General features: G+C 43.8%; 1 protein-coding gene across 10 annotated transcripts in view; it reads right to left on the bottom strand.

Annotated features, from left to right (window-relative positions):
- Positions 1-24,079, bottom strand: part of LOC130368332 (protein FAM169B-like) — a 77,025-nt gene that overhangs the window by 19,723 nt on the left and 33,223 nt on the right. For all 10 annotated transcript variants that reach the window (XM_056571851.1, XM_056571847.1, XM_056571850.1 and 7 more), the window contains one exon: positions 22,924-23,101. In XM_056571851.1, the coding sequence (XP_056427826.1) occupies positions 22,924-23,101 (178 nt within the window). The remainder of the gene's footprint in view (positions 1-22,923; positions 23,102-24,079) is intronic.

The raw sequence follows: 24,079 nt of genomic DNA, 5'->3' as shown, positions 1-24,079 counted from the left end.
TATATATATATATATACACATGCTTGAAAAAGGCTCCAGGAGGAGCTGAAACGTTGTAATGCTGACATGAGATATTAAATCACTTTTTTGTTGGAGTGCTGTGCCTGTATCTGGTTCATATATATATATATATATATATATATATATTTTTTTTTTGTCTATTTCTGTCTATTATAGAACGATTCTCCATATGCATGACTAAATATTTAAATCTGTAATTTTTTAATATGCAATGTTTTTATATCTATAATCTTATAAGTCTTAGAACCTATTCTCCATTCTTATATTTTCCTTTTCTATTTTCTCTTTCCCATCTACTGACACTATTTGGTCTTATATATTCCCAGTGGAAATACATATCCCATCCAGATCCAGTCCAGGTTACACCTGTTACCTGGCAAACAAATTGATGCAGGGGTTATATAATGCCATTGTTTTCCTAGGCATTTCATTCATACTACTGGAGCCATCAACTATTGAAAAAGAGGACCTAGCTCCCCGAAATGCATCTAGCCATCCACCCTATCATCGCAAACACTTCAATACAGGCAAGCTTGAATCACTATTCACCCTTACTGCAACACTGTAAACTTTGGAGAACATCATCCCACCTGCGGAATGCACGCTCCTTGGAACCTCACTTACTTTGCTGAGTACCACCAAGAGACTCATCCGGGACATCAATCCTCCAGATTGAAAGAAGAAGCACCTTTCACTGGCACCACGGGTAAGAGGTACTTGGTACCAATCTCCACCCTACTCGTGACTTATATTCAAACTAGCCCTGTGGCGCCAGGGTAGAGTGGGCTGCAAACAGGGGGGCTACGGCGCTGCAGAGCACACTTACCCTGCTATATACCAGTCAAAAATAGACTTACGGCTCGGCGCCGCCCGAGCCATCAACATCAGAGACGGACCATCAGACACACGGTCACAACATCTCTAGTAGACTCTGCTACTTAATATCCACCTATTAACTTATAGCGCAATCACACTATAGTGTGGGACAAAAAGAGTGTACTGGCATCGCTGCATATTGACTTTAACGTAATCACACTACAGTGAGATACGAAAGTGTGTATCTACAGCGCGATCCATCAAAGAGACATTGCTAATACTATAAGTAATTGCTTACCTTTTGGGGAACATGAACAAGTTCATGATTTTTTATTAATGCCCTTTTTATTGCCTTTATTTAAATTGTCTATGTTATGTCCAATGCAAGGGCCCTGCAGAGGACACTGTAGCATAATTATTAACCAATAAATAATTTTAGACCACATCTGACTTATTCTACAGTATATACTTTCCTTTATTTCTTTTCTATTCTCAACCTAGTAGGACTGTATAGTATTGTTGTTTTAGGTATAATTATTTGACACATAGGGTAGTGCGTAACACAGCATCCTCGGTTGGGATATTTTCTTGATCCATGTTGATCTCCCACAACTCTTTTTTCTGTATTATCCTGATCACATACCTTCTTTTTAGTTTACACTCCTGTTTCTAAAATATATGTGAGTTTATAGTTTTTCTGACAATTCAGTAAGTCAGGTGGATGGGAACTTAATTTGAACAATGGAGGTGACTATCAGGTGATAGGTGGGATAATAAATTCAGGGGGGGTAAATGTTGTACACTGAGTTGTTGTATGCCTAATACCCACCCCCTGACTGTATAATCCCGCCCATCACCTGATAGTTATTCTCACTATGAAAATTAAGTTCACGCCCATCTGACTGATTCCCTGAATTGTCAGACAAACTATAAACCCACATATCTAGGGAATGGAAGGGTGTATCAAGAAACTGTAAAAAAAGGAGTGTTATCGGGAAGCCGTAAGCAATTCATAGGTGAACAAAAATAAATAAATATACAAACTATGTTTTTTTATGAAATCACACAAGAGCTACATAGCATTTTACCCAGGCTCAGTAGGTAACCCTTTCCTTGTAGATTTGAATTCGTGGATTATACATCCAAAAGAAAAGGCAACATCTAGGGAATTGTTCATGGCTTTGAATATTCTCATCAGGATTGTGTAGGTTGTCTTCTAGAACTATGTGTTTTGTCCAAACCCTAAAGGGAACCGGTCATCTTGAAAATTCAGTCAAATCTGCAGGCATCATGTTTTATGGCAAATCTGTATTTATTACATTTTTCAAATCCCTGAAGGGAAAAAGCATGACAAACGAAATACAAGTCACAAAAACAGTAACCAGGAAGACCATAAAACATATCCGTCAGACATGGCTATGAACATAGTAAAACAGGGATTCATCAATTAGATATAAATACAGAACACTGTACTTCAGGGAAGTAGGACTTCCATATCGGAAACGAAGAGAGGGAAATAAGAAAAAGAGGAAAGAAGAGAAAAGAGGGAAAAAAGAGAACCAAAGCAGGACGAGGCCAGAGACAAGCAGAAGAGCAGGGAGATGAGACATGACAGAGATGGGGAGGGGAGGAGGGAGAGGGGGGGGGGGAGGATGGGAAGGGGAAGGGAAATCGGTGAGGACAGGGTAGAGGGCATACCTAGGCGGACAGCTAGGGGGTCTATGCCTGCCAGGCCGTTAAAGGCAGGGGACTCCCGAAACGAGTCACAGGTGTGCCAGATGGCAAAGAGCTGCGTGTGTTTATCCCCAACTTATTCAAGGTTTCCACAAACTCCAGTTTGGACGGGGGAGTAGGGGACCTCCAGTGTCGGGGAATAACGGTGTGAGCGGCACTCAGGAAGTGTCACAACAACCTCCCTTTAGCACATGGAATGGAGGAGGAATAGAGCGAGAGGAAGGCGGGGAGCGGGGAGGGCGTGAGTGTCAGAGCAGACCTGATTAAATAAGGCAAATACAGATGTCCAGAACGGCTTAAGACGGGAACAGTCCCACCAAATGTGGAGATAAGAAACCACAGCAGAATTACAATGCCAACAGGAGTCCGACACCACCGAGAACATGGCATGAAGCCTATCCGGACATCTGTACCACCTGGAAAGTATCTTGAAGTTGTGTTCCTATGAATGAGAAGAAAGAGAAGTTTTATGCGTCAAGAGAAACAGTTTTGACACGTCTGATTCAGATATAGATACACTTCGGATATAGATACACCCAAATCTACCTCCTATTTCAGGATGTAAGGGGGTTTAAGGTCGGTCTCTGTCTCCGCCTCTGCCCGCAGAACTCCTTATACTTGAGAAACCACATGGGAAGGGGGACTAGACTCCACACACAACCGCTCAAAGGGGGTGAGCTGCCTAGAAAGCTGGGCCCTCGGGTGTAGTGAGGCATAATACTGTTGTAGCCTCCTATACAAGAGCCAGGAACATGTGGGACGGGAAGTTACAGGAGGTGGTCCTATCAGTTCCGAAGCGCTAAGGGCATGAAATATGGAGGGGAAGAGGCCGCTGGGAGTCCCAGGAGAGCCCAAATGCCTTGGGGGTCTGCAAATTGGGGATTGCTAAAGAGGGGGGTTAGGGGGCCAGGCCTGCTAGATAGCGTCCGCTTTCCCAACGCTAGGTCCCAAACAGGGAGCAGGACTCTAGGGAGGAAGGGAAGAACCGCGCCCGAGGGGCGAAGGTCAGGAGTGATCCGAGGTAGCGCGGCAGGGTGAAGAGGGGACAAGAGGGTAACCCATTGTTTGGAGCTGGAGGGCTGACAGAGATCAACAATCCTGGTGCCGACCGTGGCCAAGTAGTAAAGAAGGAAGGTACAAGGAAAAATGCGGATCAGCTCACCACAATGTTCTTATGGAAAACACCACTCCATAGGTCCAGAAGCACGCAATGAAGGAGCCGCTTCTCCTCGTACCAGTAGAAACAGAAAGGGGGGGGGGGGTATCCAGCTCCCGAAGGAAAAAATAGGGTAAAATTTTACGTTTAATGGAACATATTAAAAACTAAGGGCCACGTGAGTGGAAAGTGACATGCCACTAAAAACAAGTGGAACGCCGATGCGTTTTGAGCTTGCACTCTTAGTCATGGCACTGACACCATGTCCAGCGGGGGTTTAAATAGACACTACACAAATTAGGAGCCCACCGCAAGCCAGACAGTCCCCGCCTTCCTAACCAGGAAATGACGAGTGTTGAACAGGGCGTAGGATACTGGCAGACCCAACAGGTGCAGGGTGATGGTAAGTCAATTAACCCTATGTCTTCCGTATAAGGCCCAGAACTATTTCAAAACATTCAAACAAACAAAAGATCATAATGGATGCATAAGTGTATAGATATAAACCGGCTATGATTCAGGAATGCACCATATGTTATTTTGTTTGTGTAGTAGACCATCATATCGAAAAAGTATAAAGTATAAAGCTCCTAGAAAATTGTAAAGCCACATAATAAGAAAAAATCGCAACATGTGAATATGGTTCACAAATGCAACAATGTTATAACAAATTTAGGTATGCTAGTTATATATACATGGAGTGGTTGTCAAGCATTAATGAAATGAAAAAATACTGATAGTAAATGTTATATATGCTTGAGGGTGCAAAACGGTTGTCATCTCAAGTTACACCACATATCTGGAAGGAAGAACAATCATACCGAATGGGTGTTAAACTAACTTACAACCGAAAAGACGCATACATTAATCGCAGCATGTGAATATGATCCACATAGAAAAACTAACATAATGCGATCAAGTGAACAAACACTGCCAGGTGTAAATATTGACCATAAATTCAATGCACATATTAAAAGCAAGAAAATTAGATATACCATTTCATGTGAATTCAAATAGAAGTTACAGAATGTATAGCCAGATATTGTAAAACCCTAAAAGACCAAAAGCAAATTCGAAGTTAGAAATGAGAACATGGTGACCCAGACAAATGTAATATATAGTTGAGGGTAAAGAAGGAAGTCTGGGAGACCAACACCCCCCCTTTTCTTTACATCTAATCAAAATACGGTTGGCCAGTCTAGGGCCCCCAGGGGACCATAAAAATCTAGAACAGATTGTACGAAGACGTTTTAGATAAGCTACAGGAATGCGTATGGGAAGCACATCCATCTTCAAAGCCGCCATCTTCCCGAACCAGGATAAGGTGAGGAGGCGCCATTGTTTCCACCTCAAACTCTTCCCCCTCAAAGTCCACCGGGCCATGATCTTATCCTTTTCCTTGAAGAAGTGCACCCGGCAAATAACATCCCTGGGAGGTGCGTTGTCAGGCGTTTTTTGGCCCAGGGAGCGATGTTTGCGATCTAATTCCACCGGGCCCTTGGATTCAGGGGGCAACAGCATCGCAAAGATCTTCTGGGCCGCAGCATCTAGGTCAGGGGGAGCCACTGACTCCAGAACACCCCGCAATCGAATATTATTTCGGTGGTGCCGATTCTCAAGGTCCTTCTGATGGGAGAGGAGCTCAGCTATTTGTAGAGAGTGCTCCTGGAGTACCTTAGAGTGAGAGTCCACACAGTCCTGCAAGGCGTCATGGCGCTGATCAAGGTCGATGAGATGTTGACCCAGAGAGCGAAGGTCCCCCTTCACGAGCTCTGTCTCCTTCTTATAGGTGCTTTCGAGCCGGGAGATGCAGCGCTCAAAATCCTGCTTGGTCGGGAGGACCCTGAGGTAAGACTTATTGTCCCATTCGCTGCCCGATTCCTGTTCCTCCAAATCTCCGGGGTCAGAGCGCTGGAAGAGTGGTGGGGAGGCCGAGTCCGCCCTGTTCAGGTCCCCGGCCAGGGAACGAGAGCGTGTGACGGCGGCCATCTTGGTAGCAGAGGTGCCGGACTCCAGGGCAGATTGACTGCCGAAAAAGCGGGTAATGGCACCAGAGTCGTCAGCAAGCCGGTCAGCAAGGTTTATGCGTTTCTTATGGTGAGGCATGAGCGTGGGGTGGATGGTATAGCTGCTGATATAGCGGGGCAAAAGCACGCGGGAGAGCGGAGCGAAGCAAAGCACGTCCTCACTCCTCCATAGGCAAGCCACGTCCCGCCGGCATCATGTTTTAGAGCAGGCAGAGCTTAACAGATTTATATATACATTTGTGGAAAAAGATCCAGGATAACTTGTAGTTTTTTTCATGTACATCTCTGCTCGTACTGGGCTAAGTAGTCAAGTGGGTGGTCCCAATCAGTGATCTCTTTAAATTCACAGCTATACAGAGCAAGCTGTCAGATGCAGAGTAGGACCAACCACATGAACACTTAACCCAGAATTTTTCCCACAAAACTATATATATATATATATATATCTCAATCTGCTCATCTCCTGCAATGGACTGCTTTTTTAATGTGACAGGTACCATTTAAAATATGTTGATATGTTAAAAGGATACATGCTCTATGGGAAGTAAGAAAAATAGAGAAGTCTTGTATCAAACAAAAAGTACCTACCTTGCTGTTTCGTCCAAATGCAATGGTGTCCGCTCACCTCCGGAGCCGAATCTCTGACACACCTGTGCTCTCACGGACCCGCCGGTCCCGCCCCGGCTTCAACAGCGTATAGAAGGAAGAATTGTCCGGCACCAGGTATGCTCTAAAAGATTTCTTTTATTCAAGCCGTAGCAAGGAAGCAAACATCACAGGACTGTAGTAATCTGACGCGTTTCGCTCTCTCTTGAGCTTAAACGTAGACTAAATTCAACAGACCAACATGCAGTTTAAAAATAAGACTCAATGGTCACATGATAAGATACCTGACGTAGGTAGTGATTATAAAAACCCGGCATGGATATCATCTGTTAGTATTGCAGAGTGGATTGGATCCTGTCATTAGTGCGTTATTCACTGTGTGTCTGTCCTATGAGTGTGAATGTTCTCCAAGCACTAAGTGTGAAACCGACAAATATGCACAAATAAATCAATAAACCACAATGTGTTGGAATAGTATATGTATAAACCGATAATAAAATGAAATAGTTTATCTTCATGTTTGAATAACTCAAAAGAGCTCAAAAAAGCTACATACATGAAAATATACGTTGAATGGATCATGACATGTTGGGTGTCACACATGCACGGATAAATAATACAAAAGAATAAGCAATTTCTTTATGTGTGTAATTCATGTAACCTACATGCATGTATACATATACTAAAAGATGATATCTGCATCATTAGTTGCTGGATGTACATAAATAAATTGTAACAAAAATAAATTATAACATTGCACAATTTCCTCTGTTTTGATATGCATGTATATCGGTTGCACATCAATACCATAATTTACAGTAACCGCACTCTAATAGGCATCTAGACACACTAGGTGGAATCACCTTCCCAACCCTCCCACTAAGAGGAATCATTGGTCTACCAAAATAAAACATAAAACATGATATGATAAGGGGCTGTGGTGCTCGGGGCGCTCGGAGCAACTGGGGAGGCATATAAAGCTAGACAATATTCTTATGTACAGGTCATAATTAAATCTAGGCGTTTGTTCATTCCCCGCGGGTATCTGGTATCCAAAAGGAAAATCCAATATGTCTCTCTATTGAAGAGGCGTTTTCTCACATCCCCTCCTCTAATACCCATCTTAACCCTTTCTACACCAGACACCCGCAGGGAATCCAACTCCCCCGCGTGTACATCCCGAAAGTGGCGTGATAACATGGAAATGCCTACTCCTTCACTCCTGCTGTCGGAGATATGTCTCCTAATTCTTGTTTTGAGGGTATTGGTAGTGCACCCTACATATTGCATGTTACACTTGGTACACGTGGCTACATAAACTAGCATTGTAGTATTGCAGTTGATGTATTCACGTAATTGATATGTTTTATTATTTACACAAGATATTATCTCTTTGGAGTGATGCATGTATTTGCATGTAATACATCGACTATGTCCACAACCCCAATTGCCTACAATGTCCAACCAATTACCATGTTTAATTTTACTCTTTGTACTGTAATCTCCTTTTTTAGAGTTAAAAAGACTTGGTGATAGGGAGGAGCCCAATGAGGGTGCTTTTCTAGAGACCGCCATAATGCCCTCTTTAACTACCTCCCTCAATATTGGGTCCCCCTCTAAGACTGGTGTATACTTATGAATAATATTTTTGATTTGGCCAAATTGCGCACTATATGTGGTAACAAAAACTGATCTTTTTTGTTTATTTTTGGTATTTTGTGGACTATCAGTCCTTTTTCTTTTTCCAGTATATTGGATCAGTTGCTCTCTATTAATGTTTTCTACTCTTTCCTGAGCTTTGTTAAGACAGTCTTCTGTATAGCCCCTTCTGACAAATCTGCTTTTAAGCTCTCCTATCTCTTTTTCCCATTGTACAGGATCAGAGCAGTTCCTCTTGGTTCTGCACATCTCCCCAAAGGGGATATTCTGGACCACATGCTTTGGGTGGCAGGAGGATGCCATAAGGACTGAGTTTGTCGCCGTCTCTTTTCTATAGGGGACGACAACAATCTTAGATTCTCTGCTGGATAGGGAGATGTCCAAAAAATTGACTGAGGTAATGCTAAACTGTGCTGTAAATTTCAGATTCAAATGATTATTATTGATATAAGAAATAAACTCAAGAAAACGACATTCTGTGCTCCCCCAAATAATCAATAAATCATCTATGTAACGCCCTATCCAGCAGATATCCTCAAAGAAAGGGTTACTGGGTGTAAACAGGAATTGCTGCTCCCAATAAAACATGAAAATGTTAGCGAAGGAGGGTGAATATTTGGCACCCATGGACGCTCCCCGGGTCTGAAGGAAGAAATCGCCATCAAACATGAAATAATTGTGCTGCAACAAGAATTCAGTAACCATGACGATAAATTCCTTCAGACCCGGGGAGTAACCACTGTACTGATCCAAATGACGTGCCAGGGCAGTGAGACCCGCATCCCATGGGATAGATGGATATAAACCCACTACATCACAGGTGGCCCAAGACATATGTTCACCCCACTCTTTCTGATCTAGAATATTAATAACATGTTTAGTGTCTTGTAAAAAAGTGGGCGTGATTTTAGTGAGGGGTTGCAGATAGTGGTCCACCCACTCCCCAAGGCGCTCAGTGACCGATCCTATACCTGCCACAATCGGTCTAAGGGGAGGTGGAAAAACCCCTTTATGCACCTTGGGGAGTGAGTGAAACACAGGAACTACAGGGGCCTCCACATAGAGATATTCTGCCAACTTACTACTGAGAACACCCATAGCAACTCCCTCTTCCAGAACTCTTTTTAACTTAGTTTGAATTGTTTTTGTTGGATCGTTATTAAGTTTCCTATAGGTGTCACCGTCTGAGAGGAGCTCTACGTTTAACCGTTTATATAGATCAGAGTCAAGCACTGTCACATTACCCCCCTTATCTGCATTACGTATGACAATATAGTTGTTCTCGCTCAATTGTTTTAGTGCCATCCTTTCTCCTTTATTCAAGTTATCGGATGTATGTTTTGACACTATTTTATCATGCAAGTGCACAAGGTCCCTCTCCACCAACTCCTGGAATCTATCCAGGGCCTCCGAACGGGAGGCCACAGGATAGAACCCAGGGTTGGCGGAGTGGAACGGAACATCCAATTCGTCATTAACCACATGATTTTCACATTGCAAACTGCGCAGGTGAACCATATTCATCTGATCTCTAAAGTCCATACTCGTACATAAGTCCACCTGTTGTAATGGTGAAGGAGGCACTTCCGAACTTGCTAGCTGATTATCATCTTCTAATGAAAAAAAGTGTCTCTGTAATGTTAAACCACGTGCTAGTCTATTGACATCCAACAAGGTGTTAAATAGATTAAATGTACAAGTAGGTACAAAGTTCAGTCCTTTGCTCAGCAGGGTAATTTGGGGAGTAGTGAGGATACATGCAGATAAATTAATTACTGTGCTCACCTCGGAGTGAGGAGTGACCTCAAGGCGTATCTCTTGCCTCCGATGTCGGCGGCCGGCCCTCCTGGTTTTTCGTCTCCTTTTTGGCCCCATCGGTTTTTTGGAGCCGCACTTTGTTCCATGTTTCTATTCACATTGGGATCCGTATTCATTGCTGAAGATCCCACGTGTTGTGGGTCTCCTGTTTCAGAAAAGCTCACTCTTCTAGGGGATCTTGAGCTTGGTCTGCGTCTGCGCCTGGATTTGGAGCGTGGAGTGCGCAAGATGGATTTCGGGGTGTCACCTTGCGCCTCTCTATGAAGGTGCCAAGAAAAAACTTGATCATTATTGTAATCCTCCGTATCTCTCCGGAATTTCGTTTTTTTGATCTCCATGATATTACTCTCCACTAGATCCAATTTCTTGAGGATATTTTGTTCCAACTTGGCAAACTCTTCATGATCTTTGTATGGCAACAGTGATTCTTTTAACGTATCTAGCTCCTTTTGCATAGTTGGAAGCTCTGATTCCTCTTCCTCAATAATATACGATATCAATTTCGCAGAGCAATCCAGAAGCGCCAGGTCCCATTTATTAATGAATTTCTGGGAATAATTCTTGACTGGTCTTTTTTTCAGTCTTAGGCCACGTGGGACCAAACTTTTCTCCAAGTTACATAGATGATTTATTGATTATTTGGGGGAGCACAGAATGTCGTTTTCTTGAGTTTATTTCTTATATCAATAATAATCATTTGAATCTGAAATTTACAGCACAGTTTAGCATTACCTCAGTCAATTTTTTGGACATCTCCCTATCCAGCAGAGAATCTAAGATTGTTGTCGTCCCCTATAGAAAAGAGACGGCGACAAACTCAGTCCTTATGGCATCCTCCTGCCACCCAAAGCATGTGGTCCAGAATATCCCCTTTGGGGAGATGTGCAGAACCAAGAGGAACTGCTCTGATCCTGTACAATGGGAAAAAGAGATAGGAGAGCTTAAAAGCAGATTTGTCAGAAGGGGCTATACAGAAGACTGTCTTAACAAAGCTCAGGAAAGAGTAGAAAACATTAATAGAGAGCAACTGATCCAATATACTGGAAAAAGAAAAAGGACTGATAGTCCACAAAATACCAAAAATAAACAAAAAAGATCAGTTTTTGTTACCACATATAGTGCGCAATTTGGCCAAATCAAAAATATTATTCATAAGTATACACCAGTCTTAGAGGGGGACCCAATATTGAGGGAGGTAGTTAAAGAGGGCATTATGGCGGTCTCTAGAAAAGCACCCTCATTGGGCTCCTCCCTATCACCAAGTCTTTTTAACTCTAAAAAAGGAGATTACAGTACAAAGAGTAAAATTAAACATGGTAATTGGTTGGACATTGTAGGCAATTGGGGTTGTGGACATAGTCGATGTATTACATGCAAATACATGCATCACTCCAAAGAGATAATATCTTGTGTAAATAATAAAACATATCAATTACGTGAATACATCAACTGCAATACTACAATGCTAGTTTATGTAGCCACGTGTACCAAGTGTAACATGCAATATGTAGGGTGCACTACCAATACCCTCAAAACAAGAATTAGGAGACATATCTCCGACAGCAGGAGTGAAGGAGTAGGCATTTCCATGTTATCACGCCACTTTCGGGATGTACACGCGGGGGAGTTGGATTCCCTGCGGGTGTCTGGTGTAGAAAGGGTTAAGATGGGTATTAGAGGAGGGGATGTGAGAAAACGCCTCTTCAATAGAGAGACATATTGGATTTTCCTTTTGGATACCAGATACCCGCGGGGAATGAACAAACGCCTAGATTTAATTATGACCTGTACATAAGAATATTGTCTAGCTTTATATGCCTCCCCAGTTGCTCCGAGCGCCCCGAGCACCACAGCCCCTTATCATATCATGTTTTATGTTTTATTTTGGTAGACCAATGATTCCTCTTAGTGGGAGGGTTGGGAAGGTGATTCCACCTAGTGTGTCTAGATGCCTATTAGAGTGCGGTTACTGTAAATTATGGTATTGATGTGCAACCGATATACATGCATATCAAAACAGAGGAAATTGTGCAATGTTATAATTTATTTTTGTTACAATTTATTTATGTACATCCAGCAACTAATGATGCAGATATCATCTTTTAGTATATGTATACATGCATGTAGGTTACATGAATTACACACATAAAGAAATTGCTTATTCTTTTGTATTATTTATCCGTGCATGTGTGACACCCAACATGTCATGATCCATTCAACGTATATTTTCATGTATGTAGCTTTTTTGAGCTCTTTTGAGTTATTCAAACATGAAGATAAACTATTTCATTTTATTATCGGTTTATACATATACTATTCCAACACATTGTGGTTTATTGATTTATTTGTGCATATTTGTCGGTTTCACACTTAGTGCTTGGAGAACATTCACACTCATAGGACAGACACACAGTGAATAACGCACTAATGACAGGATCCAATCCACTCTGCAATACTAACAGATGATATCCATGCCGGGTTTTTATAATCACTACCTACGTCAGGTATCTTATCATGTGACCATTGAGTCTTATTTTTAAACTGCATGTTGGTCTGTTGAATTTAGTCTACGTTTAAGCTCAAGAGAGAGCGAAACGCGTCAGATTACTACAGTCCTGTGATGTTTGCTTCCTTGCTACGGCTTGAATAAAAGAAATCTTTTAGAGCATACCTGGTGCCGGACAATTCTTCCTTCTACCTTGCTGTTTCCATCTACAATTCTGTCACATAAGTATAATTTATTTTCTTACAATTTAAGATACTATAATCTGAAGCATAACTATACAGACTTTTCATACTCTGTAACGGTGTCATTTTTCAAGATATGATTACTGTAACTAAAATGGGACCGGGCAGTAATTAATCTCTTATTACTACCATCACCTTAATACAAAGTCATGGATAGAGTTAAGTGGGATGGATCTGGCTAGCAGGTCATGTTCTCTATGGTTGAACAAGTCAGCAGACTGAGTATATTGTCAAAACACACAGTGGATATTGTCACTTGGTTCTGATGAGACAGTCAACAGGAGGTAATTATTTCTGCTGCTTTAATGCTGGCCTTGGCACAGGGGAGGCCAGAGGAGCCCTCACTGCCAAAAATCACCCTGTTTGTTAAAAACACTGACATCACCAAGAAAGAATGCAGCACAGGCAGCTCACAAACAATGTTTTGCAAGCTAACATCTCACTACAGGCTCAGGGTAAACATGTCATTACTGGACAACAGGGGTCACTTAAGCATCATTAAGTACTGGCACTGGTAAATCAGATTTACTGGCTCTGGGCAAAGGCAAGCCTCTTTTCTCGTAAGCGATTAAACATTTGCTGCAATATATAAATCCATACCTTCCTATATATGTGGCAGCATGTCGAATCCATGTTTGTGGTGTAAATCTTCTCACTAGATGAGTAACATGGAACTGCGGGGGTCTTTTCCTAGAAAATGTTTTTACGTTGCATGCTTTAAAGGGGTTTACTGCTTTGAACTAGCCAAAAATTAGTAAGGTACTCAAACAATAAGGTAAACAGGGTGTCCTGCTGCTACAACCCTGAGCGATCAACAGTAATCAGTGATGAAACCCTACAGCAAGCTTTCAATTATCGCTGCAGGGGAAATTAGGCATTACATAGTTCTTTTTGAAAGCAATGGGCTGTCTGCGATAGGGGAAACATTATTTAAAAATATACAAACAAAAATGGTTTTGGAGAGTAACAGAAAAAAAAATTTCCCTAATGTTTCCATTTTTTTTCCAGGCCTTCCCATCTCTCTGTGTACTGTATATACTGTGTATAACCTGTATACAATGTATATATTGTGGTACTGTATATACAGTCATGGCCGTAAAAGTGTTGGCACCCCTTAAATTTTTCAAGAAAATGAAGTATTTCTCACAGATAAAGATTGCAGTAACATGTTTTGCTATACACATGTTTATTCCCTTTGTGTGTATTGGAACTAAACCAAAAAAAGGGAGGAAAAAAAGTAAATTGGGCATAATGTCACACCAAACTCCAAAAATGGGCTGGACAAAATTATTGGAACCCTTTCAAAATTGTGGAAAAATAAGATTGTTTCAAACATGTGATGCTCCTTTAAACTCACCTGGGGCATGTAAGAGGTGTGGGCAATATAAAAATCACCTGAAAGCAGATTAAAAGGAGAGAAGTTCACTTGGTCTTTGCATTGTGTGTCTGTGTGTGCCACACTAAGCATGGACAATAGAAAGAGAAGAAGAGAACTGTCTGAGGACTTGAGAACCAAAATTGTGGAAAAATATCAACAATCTCAAGGTTACAAGTCCATCTCCATAGATCTAGATTTTCCTTTGTCCACAGTGCCCAACATTATCAAGAAGTTTGCAACCCATGGCACTGGAGCTAATCTTCCTGGGCGTGGACAGAAGAGAAAAATTGATGAAACGTGTCAACGCAGGATAGTCTGGATGGTGGATAAGCAACAAGTTCAAAAGATATTCAAGCTGTCCTGCAGGATCAGGGAGCATTAGTGTCAGCGCGAACTATCTGTCAACATTTAAGTGAAATGAAACGCTATGGCAGGAGACCCAGGAGTACCCCACTGCTGACACAGAGACCTAAAAAAAGAAAGACTACGTTTTGTCAAAATGAACTTGAGTAAGCCAAAATCCTTCTGGGAAAACGTCTTGTGGACAGATAAGACCAAGATGGAGCTTTTTGGTAAAGTACATCCTTCTACTGTTTACAGAAAACGGAATGAGGCCTACAAAGAAAAGAACACAGTACCTACAGTGAAATATGGTGGAGGTTCAATTATGTTTTGGGTTGTTTTGCTGCCTCTGGCACTGGAATGTGTGCAAGACATCATGAAATCGGAGGATTACTAACGGATTTTGCCCAGTGTCAGAAAGCTGGGTTTGCATCCGAGATCATGGGTCTTCCAGTAGGACAATGACCCCAAACATACGTCAAAAAGCACCAAGAAATGGATGGAAACAAAGCGCTGGAGAGTTCTGAAGTGGCCAGCAATGAATCCAGATCTAAATCCCATTGAACACCTTTGGAGAGATCTTAAAGGAGTAGTCCAGTGGTGAACAACTTATCCCCTATCCTAAGGATAGGGAATAAGTTTGAGATCGCGGGGCGTCCGACCGCTGGGGCCCCCTGCGATCTCCTGTACAGAGCCCCGACAGCCCGCGGGAAGGGGGCGTGTCGACCTCCGCACGAAGCGGCGGCCGACACGCCCCCTCAATACAACTCTATGGCAGAGCCGAAGTGCTGCCTTCGGCAATCTCCGGCTCTGCCATAGAGATGTATTGAGGGGGCGTGTCGGCCGCCGCTTCGTGCGGAGGTCAACACCCGCTATCTGGCCGGAGAGCCTGGCCCCCGTACGGAGAGATCGCAGGGGGCCCCAGTGGTCGGACCCCCGCGATCTCAAATTTATCCCCTATCCTTAGGATAGGGGATACGTTTTTCACCACTGGACTACCCCTTTAAAGAAGTAGTTCTGTGCTGAAAAACTTATCCCCTATCCTTTCAGATCGCGGAGGGGGCCAACCACTGGGGCCCCCCGCGATCTCCTGTACGGGGCCCCAGCAGCCAGCGGTAAGTGGGCGTGTTGACCACCGCACGAAGCGGCAGCCGGCTGACATGCCCCCTCAATAGAACTCTATGGCAGAGCCGGAGCGCTGCCTTCAGCAATCTCCGGTTCTGCCATAGCGCTGTGTTGAGGGGGCGTGTCGGCCTCCGCTTCATGTGTGGGTCGATACACGCTATCTGGCCAGCGAGCCGGGGCCCCGTACAAGAGATCACGGGAAACCCCAGCCATCGGACCCCCCGCGATCTGAAACTTATCCCCTATCCTTAGGAAAGGGGATAAGTTTTTCAGCACTGGACTACTCCTTTAATATTGCTGTTGGGAAAAGGAGCCCTTCCAATAAGAAAGACCTGGAGCAGTTTGCAAAGGAAGAGTGGTCCAACATTCCGGTCAGAGGTGTAAGAAGCTTATTGATGGTTATAGGAAGTGACTGATTTCAGATATTTTTTCTAAAGGGTGTGCAACCAAATATTAAGTTAAGGGTGCCAATAATTTTGTCCACCCATTTTTGGAGTTTGGTGTGACATTATGCCTAATTTGCTTTTTTTCCTCCCTTTTTTGGTTTAGTTCCAATACACACAAAGGGAATAAACATGTGTATAGCAAAACACGTGTTACTGCAATCCTTTTCTGTGAGAAATACTTCATTTTCTTGAAAAATTTCAGTGGTGCCAACATTTATGGCCATGACTGTGTGTATATATATGAACGCCGCGTCTAGAGTGATAATAAAGCACTGCCGGTTAGCTCAGTGGGCTGTTCGGGATTGACGCGATGAAATCGTGGCATCCCGGACAGCTGTAAAGACAGCAGGAGGGTCCCCTACCTTCCTCCATGCTGTCCGATCGCCTGAGATCGTCCAGGCATGAGCAGTCAAGCGGCAGAATCATTGATCAATGGTTTACTATAAGAAACCATTGATCAATGTAAAAGATCAGTGTGTGCAGTGTTATAGACCCCTTTGGGAGCTATAACGTTGCAAAAAAAAAAAGTGGAAAAAAAAGTGAATAAAGATTCTTCCCTAATAAAAGTTTGAATCACCCTCCTTTTCCCAATAAAACCAAAAAAACTGTGTAAATAAAAATAAACATATGTGGTATTGTCGTGTGCGGAAATGTCCGAATTATAAGAATGTATTGTTAATTAAATCGCACGTCAATGGCGTACGCGCACATTCTTTTTCTAAAATAGTGTATTTTTGGTCACTTTTTATATCATGCCAACATTTATGGCCATGACTGTACTGTGTACACTCTGTGTGTATACTGTATTTACTATTCTATTCTAATCTGGGACTCTTTTACTGTCTGGGCTTGAATTGATGGTATATTTTGTATAGAGGAATGGTGGAGGAAAGGCAAGAAAGGAACCCAAGATGTTTGTCCAGCTAATTCTGCAGCGACAAGTTGCATCTGAACAGAGTCCTCATGGTGGTCTAGGCTGGATGGAAAAGACAGGAAACGTGAACGACTTCAATCAGAGAAAATTTCCCCTGTGAGTTACTGGATGTAAAATGCACTGTAATCACTTATATGGTGTTCAGAGCCTGTGTAGAGCTGGTATCTACTTCTATTTGGGCACTGTATGGGAGGAATATTGGTCTGGCTACAGATGTTTTTAATTAAGTAACAGAATAGTGGTATTAAGTACTATGTAGTACTAATATGGTCATGAGGTGGTATTATTTGGCCCTTACATAGTGTAATTTTGGTACTGTTGGTTTTGTATAGTAACAGTAAAATGTTAATATGTATGTAATAATATTTGCTCTTTGTGTAGTGGTGTTACTTGGTAAGTTAATGACAGTTTACTTAGCAGTGTATCATACATAAATCAGTTGGTCCTACAGCACTAATTTTATAAAATAGCAAATGCGAATCGGCGTACAATGGCGTTATAACATTTTGATAAAGTTAGAGGGGAGATCTAAACTTTGCTATGGGGCACAGCCATTTCCATTTACGCCTCCAAATGTAGGCCTTATACAATATAATAAATGAATATTAAAATAAAGAATAATTGGCTACTATTCTCATTACACTCGTTGGTCCCTATTTAGTATGTACATGAATGATAAAATAAATAAATATTAAATGAACTAATAACTGATAAATATTTTCATTACACTCTTAGGTTCTTATTCGGGCTGTATGTATATTTTTGGGCAATAATTTATTTTCCCTTCTTTGTTTTGAGAAGGTAGTATACTTTATATAGATCATCCAAGTCTATTATAATTGTTTTCTTTTATAGAGTAGTGAATTATAGAGTAGTACATTTTTCCAAATAGTTTGTTTGGCTTTTATACACTGATTTATTCTTTGACCCCATTCACACTTCTGAATGTGTTTTATGTAATATTTTACTGGTGTTCACTGTGTACATATGTGCATACTGTGTCTAGATGAGCAGCAGAGTTATGGTAAGTCACATGAATATTTGTTCTGAATACTGCTTAAAGTAAGTTTATTTGATCTTAATGTATGCTTTATACTACTTTGTACCACTCTTAACATCAGTAAGGGTTAATGGCAAATATTTGAGCATATTTGCATTTCTCAGCTTCATCTCATGATGTAATTGTATTTTGTTGCTATTAACGCAGTAGTGTTAGGCTTATGATTAAGTGGGCAACCACAAAATGCGTCAAGCTGTTCTATACTGTCTATAACTTGGTGTATACTTTAATGAACTGAAAAGTTTGGGAGTTTTATTGAATTTTGAGACCGCTGGACTTTTTCTTCATTAGATTGTACCACTGCACTTGTGAATATTCATGTGGTCTCGACCCTCTCACCAGAGCTGATTGATTGTTTTATACAATAGTATAGAAGGGAAATGTAGCGGCACTCACCCATACTTAAAAAGATTAGCTTTATTGAAGAATCATTTAAAACAAGCCCAAGGTAAAAAGCTGGCCAGAGAAAGTGGGTAACCATGGCAGCCATAACCTTGTTTAATCAGGTTCAGCTGATTCCCACTTCTCTACCTTGGGCTCCTTTTAAATGATTCTTATGTATTTGTAAGTGCCGCTACTTTTAATTTCTATACCATTGTGGTGTTTTTTTGTTTTTTTTTGTAGTTGCTAGCCCACACCCCTCACCAGTTACAAAGGTATAGGGATTTTGCTATTTGGTTGATTGTCTGTCCTTTTCCCTGAATAGCCAGGTGGGCGTAAACTCTATTTAAAAAAAGGAGTGTAAAGTCTGAACTAAGGGGGTGTGAGCCTGATTCACGCCCCCCTCCCCCAGCCTTACAGCTTCACGCTCTGACACTGATTTATAATCTTCAGTCTGATTTATGTTCCCGCTCAACCTTGTATTCATTCACACCTCATGAGGGTAACATTCATACCCTTTTTTAAATAAAGTTCATGCCCACCTGTCTGCAGATAATCAACATGATAGTAAAATCCAGGAAGGATGGGGGGGGGGGGGGGGGGGGGAGCATAGCGAAACAGGGCACTTGAGCCTACAGACTTGAAGTAACTAAATTTTTTTTACTGAACATGTCCTTTAAAGTGTAACTATTTAAGTTTCTAAACTAAAATAAAAATAGCTCTCTGTGCTGTTTATTAGCTTCATTCACTTGCAGGAAGTACAGTCCAATTCAACATGGTGCTGAGTTGAAGAAGACTTGTGTTACGCCGAGCGCTCCGGGTCCCTGCTCCTCCCCGAAGCGCTCGCGGCGTTTCTCTCCCTGCAGCGCCCCGGTCAGACCCGCTGACCGGGAGCGCTGCACTGACATTGCCGGCGGGGATGCGATACGCATAGCGGGACGCGCCCGCTCGCGAATCGCATCCCAAGTCACTCACCTGTCCCGGTCCCCGGCTGTCATGCTCTGGCGCGCGCGGCTCCGCTCTCTAGGGCGCGCGCGTGCCAGCTCTCTGAGATTTAAAGGGCCAGTGCACCAATGATTGGTGCCTGGCCCAATCACCCTAATTAGTTTCCACCTGCTCCCTGGCTATATTACCTCACTTCCCCTGCACTTCCTTGCCGGATCTTGTTGTCTTAGTGCCTAGAGAAAGCTTCTTCTGTGTTTACCATTACTGTGTTCCTGACCTACTGCTAGTACCATTGACTACGAACCTTGCCGCCTGCCCCGACCTTCTGCTACGTCTGACCTTGCTCTTGTCTACTCCCTTGTACCGCGCCTATCTCAGCAGTCAGAGAGGTTGAGCCGTTGCCAGTGGATACGACCTGGTTGCTACTGCCGCTGCAAGACCATCCCGCTTTGCGGCGGGCTCTGGTGAATACCAGTAGCAACTTAGAACCGGTCCACCGACACGGTCCACGCCAATCCCTCTCTGGCACAGAGGATCACCTCCAGCCTGCCGAATCGTGACAGTAGATCCGGCCATGGATCCCGCTGAGGTCCCCCTGCCAGTTGTCGCTGACCTCACCAGGGTGGTCGCCCAGCAATCCCGACAGATCGCCCATCTAAGTCACCAGCTGTCGCAAGTGTCCACCATGTTACAGCAACTTCAGTCGCAGCAACAGCAGCCACCATCTCCTGCACCTCCTCCGCAGCGAGTGGCCGCTCCTAACCTCCGCTTGTCCCTGCCGGACAAATTTGATGGGGACTCTAGACTCAGCCGTGGTTTCCTGTCACAATGTTCCCTACATTTGGAGATGTTGCCGGACCAATTTCCTACAGAACGGTCGAAGGTGGCTTTCGTGGTTAGTCTCCTGTCTGGGAAGGCTTTGTCTTGGGCCACACCGCTCTGGGACTGCGATGATCCTTTCACCGCCACTGTACACTCCTTCTTCTCTGAGGTTCGCAGTGTCTTCGAGGAACCAGCCCGAGCTTCTTCTGCCGAAACTGCCTTGTTAAACCTGGTCCAGGGTAGTTCTTCTGTAGGCGAATACGCCATCCAATTTCGTACCCTCGCCTCTGAATTATCCTGGAACAACGAGGCTATCTGCGCGACCTTTAAAAAAGGCCTATCCAGTAACATCAAAGATGTGCTGGCCGCACAAGAAATTCCTGCCAACCTGCATGAAATTGACATGCGTTTTTCTGAAAGACACCAGGAACTCCGCCAGGAAAAAGACCTTAATCCCTGGGCACCTCTCTCACGGAATCCCTTGCAATCTACCCCTGTGCCTCCCGCCGAGGAGGCTATGCAAGTGGATCGGTCTCGCCTGACTCTTGAAGAGAGGTCTCGCCGTAGGGATAAAAATCTATGTCTGTACTGCGCTAGTACCGAACATTTCTTGGTGGATTGCCCTATTCGTCCTCCATGTCTGGAAAACGCACGCACGCACCCAGCTCACGTGGGTCTGGCGTCTCTTGGTACGGAGTCTGCTTCTCCATGTCTCACTGTGCCCGTGCAGATTTCTCCTTCTGCCAACTCCTCCTTCTCTGCCGTGGCCGTCTTGGACTCTGGTTCTTCTGGAAATTTTATTCTGGCCTCTTTGCTTGATAGGTACTGCATCCCGGTGACCCGTCTCATCAAGCCGCTCTACATTTCTTCGGTCAACGGAGTCAAGTTGCACTGCACTGTGCGTTACCGCACAGAGCCCCTGCTTATGAACATTGGACTGCATCACGAGAAAATTGAATTTTTGGTTCTACCCAACTGCACCTCTGAAGTCCTCCTCGGTCTGCCATGGCTCCAGCATCATTCTCCCACCCTTGACTGGACAACCGGGGAGATCAAGAATTGGGGTCCTGCTTGCTGCAAGAAATGCCTCACGTCTGCTCCCAGCCCCGTCTGTCGAGCCTCAGTGTCTCCTCCTGTGCCTGGTCTCCCCAAGGCCTATCAGGACTGTGCCGTGCCTCCTCATAGCCCCCGTCCTGGTGACACTCTGCCCCGTGCCAAGCCTCACCCTCTGCCCCCCTCCCCATTCCCACTCCTTCTGAACTGTCTGCCGTTCATGAGTATACCCAGGACTTCACTGTCCCCCAGAAGGAGACTCTACAATCGCTCCCAATGTCCTCGTCCCATGTGGAGCGACATCCCGACAAAAAGAGGGGGAGACCTAAGGGGGGGTACTGTTACGCCCCGCTGACCGCTGACCGGGAGAACTGCACTGACATTGCCGGCGGGGATGCGGTTCGCATAGCGGGACGCGCCCGCTCGCGAATCGCATCCCAAGTCACTCACCTGTCCCGGTCCCCGGCTGTCATGCTCTGGCGCGCGCCAGCTCTCTGAGATTTAAAGGGTCAGTGCACCAATGATTGGTGCCTGGCCCAATCACCCTAATTAGTTTCCACCTGCTCCCTGGCTATATTACCTCACTTCCCCTGCACTTCCTTGCCGGATCTTGTTGCCTTAGTGCCTAGAGAAAGCTTCTTCTGTGTTTACCATTATTGTGTTCCTGACCTCCTGCTATTACCATTGACTACGAACCTTGCCGCCTGCCCCTTCTGCTACGTCTGACCTTGCTCTTGTCTACTCCCTTGTACCGCGCCTATCTCAGCAGTCAGAGAGGTTGAGCCGTTGCCAGTGGATACGACCTGGTTGCTACCGCCGCTGCAAGACCATCCCGCTTTGCGGCGGGCTCTGGTGAATACCAGTAGCAACTTAGAACCGGTCCACCGACACGGTCCACGCCAATCCCTCTCTGGCACAGAGGATCCACCTCCAGCCTGCCGAATCGTGACAACTTGATACAGGCCTTTCCTTCCTACTGATGTCAGAAGCAGAAGGAAAGAGGGGAAGAAAGAGGTATCTAAAATAGATTGAATAAGCAAAAAGGGAACTACAAGCTTTGTGTGTAGAGGAAACCTGTTAGTTGCTAATAAAGTTGTAGATACAGTGACCAGTGACCGGACTGCAGCTCCCTGGCCTGTCCCCCTCGCTGCATCCGACTAGTCCCTTGATGAGGCAGGGGAGCTGGGTGGGCCGCCTCCCCGTCTCCATCCTGCGCTGGAGCGCAATGGCAATGCAATTGGAACAGCTACAAGTTAGGAAGTACATAAGCTAAAAACATAAGTGACCCTTCATTTTACAGCTATTCACCTGCACTATTACCCAGTGAAATAGCTGTCAGATTCTCGTTAAGCTTTGCAGGAAAGGATTTCACAAAAGTACTGCACATGACAACCTCACTGTAAAGTCTGAATCATTTACTGGAGGTATGCTTTAATAACTAGGCAATATTACAGTTTAATAGGGATACAGATCCTAAGCTGATTAAAAACCCACCTAGTAAACGATTAATAAGGCAGCTGAGGGAAACAGAGATTTATGAAAGAAGAGATGCCGGTTATATCATTGACAAATATTATTTCCTTAAGACAATTAAAACCATATGACAATTAGTCACCAGGCTCTACAGCACAATTCCAGGGATGCATTGAAAATGTGGTTTCAATTCATTATTAATAGAGAACCTGAAATCTCTCTTCCTTTCTTTTTGTAAGCTTATAAGCACTTGTGTTTAAAAAAAAATTCCCCTGTAACATTTGAAAGTAATACAAAATTGTAATTGTATATGCACAAGACTTGACATTGAAGTGGAAGGACAATAGAATACAGATAGAGTGACAGTTTGGGCACTCACCTTTGTTTTTGTACGTGTAAAATGCCACAGCCTCTTTGTGATGCCAGAATATCTTGGCCAGCTCCCCTGCAGAGTGTGGAAGGAAGCAAACCCCATTCTCTGAATCACCTCCTTCCACAAAGCCACACACTAGGCAGTTCAGAACAAAGAGGACAATCCTTTCTCCACATGTCTGAACCTGGGGAATGACAAACATGATTACTCAAGGGAAGTACCAGTTCTCAAAAAAATCACAAACTGCTGACAAGATCAGTTCTCAGTCTGACTAAATGAGTAATAAAGAGATCGATCTGCGCTTCAGGTCCTCCAGAAACTGTGACATGATGCTAGGAAAAATAACATTAGGAAACCCTAATCTGTCACAATGTGCCCCAGCTAAACTGATGGCACAGACATTGCAAAGCTTAGAACAAGTATGGCTAACACTATTGGATATTTGCTGTGTTTTAAGGCCAAATTCAGATGAGCTAGACGTGCTGTGGATATGAATTTCACTCTAAAATTCGGAAACACAGTATAGTACAACACAATTGGATTAGGTCTTCAAAAGCAGACTATACAGTGATATCAGTGTGGCCCTGCTACACATTTCTAAATGCAAAGAATGAGCTGTGAGTTTTCCACAAATTCTGAACATACCTTATAGGGGTAAATCCAGCATTTTCAAATGTTTCCCCTATCCACAGGATAAGTGTCTGAATGAGGCAAGTCCTATCACTAGGACCCCCTGCTATTTTTACAATAGGGCCTGACTCTCCCTGTGCATAAGTACAGCGCTCATGTATCTTCAGCACACCCATATAGTGTTCATGGAGGGGATATGTCCACCCCTCTCTCTGTGCACAGGGAGACTCAAGCCCCATTCTGGAGATCACGGGGGTGGGTTGTCCCAGCAGTCAACCACATACCCCCACCCACTCCCCCATGACCCAAAAAGTATTAAAACTCCGGTGTACCCCTTTAAAAGGGTGTTTTAGGGGAAAATATCTTACTAGGGGGGCAGTAAATAATAAAAATAAAAAAAAAACATGTACTCACCTATTGCCGATCCCCTGTTGGTGCTGCCGCGGTCTGTCTGGCAGTCAGACCGCGGCAGCACATAAACACAGCAGGACTCCCATACCAGCACCCCAGAACACAGCACATCTAGAACCTG

The sequence above is a fragment of the Hyla sarda genome, chromosome 4, assembly GCF_029499605.1.
Source record: "Hyla sarda isolate aHylSar1 chromosome 4, aHylSar1.hap1, whole genome shotgun sequence".
NCBI classification, from domain to species: domain Eukaryota; kingdom Metazoa; phylum Chordata; class Amphibia; order Anura; family Hylidae; genus Hyla; species Hyla sarda.
Note: the sequence above shows the minus strand (reverse complement) of the source record. Positions and strands in the feature narration are given on the sequence as shown.